A 1,161-nucleotide genomic window follows, 5' to 3' on the forward strand; every position below is an offset into this window, starting at 1 on the left:
CAGAGAGAAATCTCAAAAGCACCCAAAAGAACCCACCACCAACAATAACCCAAAAGATGTCACTAATGCCGTACTAAAGGATACAGTCCAAACATCAACATCAAACACACAAAAACCCGCCCCAATTGCAAATCCAATCGATGACCAGAAAAATCATATTCCATTGGGTGACTCCATTTTCTCACCAATTCAATCAAAAATTAGAGCTACCCTCGATTCAATGGATTCACCAAAAACACCAACTTTTTCCTCAATCCAAAACAAAAACAAATCACCATTGACTCAAATAACAATTGCTAACTTCGCCAAATCAGTTGAAAATAATAATCCACAAATATCAATCGGGTCAATTCCAATTGTGGCCAATAAAGAGTCACAACAAAAACCAACAAAAAAAACCACTACTACCACCGCAATCCCAAATCTACCACCAACTCGTTCTAGAAGCAGTACTTTCCCTGCTCCCAAAACAAAGTAAATGGTTACACTCCAAATCAACCAGTGGAATATCGGTGGCTGTGGTACCAAAGATACATACACTTTAAAAAATGAAAACGTGGTTAATACATTACCTAACAACAAAAACCATCCAACTATCACAATTCTCAATGAACTAAACGCAGTTTATTCGAAATTCCACGACGATCATAAAGGTTCACTAACAAATGTTAATGGAATGGGAACCGGCGTGGCCATCGTCAATCACAACCCAAACATAATTAGTATCAAACAAATAGCTATTATCACTGGTAGAGCTACCATCGCAGATATAACAATATCATCAAATACTATAAGACTACTCGCAATATACGCACCAGCAGATAAGAACCAAAGAAATGAATTTGCTGACCAACTGCTTGACCTTTATAATAGCCTATACAATAACACAAACATTAACAATTCGATACCACTACAAATCATCATTGGCGACTTCAATTGCGCCGATTACAAAGAGGTACTAAACCATCCCGATAAAAATCTGAAGGAAGAAAGCCTAAGCTTATTAATAGAGTCTCTGGTTAATCTCAACAATCTGCACGATATAGATTACAAACTAACCAGAAACACTTTCTCACACAGAAATGGTTCCGGTGATAAACGACTAGATAGAATCTACATAGACAAAAGACTCATAAACCCATCAAACCAAAACCTCGAGAT

At 37.1% G+C, this 1,161-nt stretch overlaps 1 protein-coding gene across 1 annotated transcript in view; it reads left to right on the forward strand.

The window, feature by feature from the left end:
* DICPUDRAFT_160455 (uncharacterized protein) overlaps positions 1 to 1,161 on the forward strand; it is a gene marked incomplete at both ends in the record, with an annotated part of 2,069 nt that overhangs the window by 647 nt on the left and 261 nt on the right. The window contains one exon of the mRNA XM_003295174.1: positions 57 to 474. Coding sequence (XP_003295222.1) covers positions 57 to 474 — 418 coding nt within the window. The remainder of the gene's footprint in view (positions 1 to 56; positions 475 to 1,161) is intronic.

Source organism: Dictyostelium purpureum (genome assembly GCF_000190715.1).
Source record: "Dictyostelium purpureum unplaced genomic scaffold DICPUscaffold_793, whole genome shotgun sequence".
Taxonomy (NCBI): Eukaryota; Evosea; class Eumycetozoa; order Dictyosteliales; family Dictyosteliaceae; genus Dictyostelium; species Dictyostelium purpureum.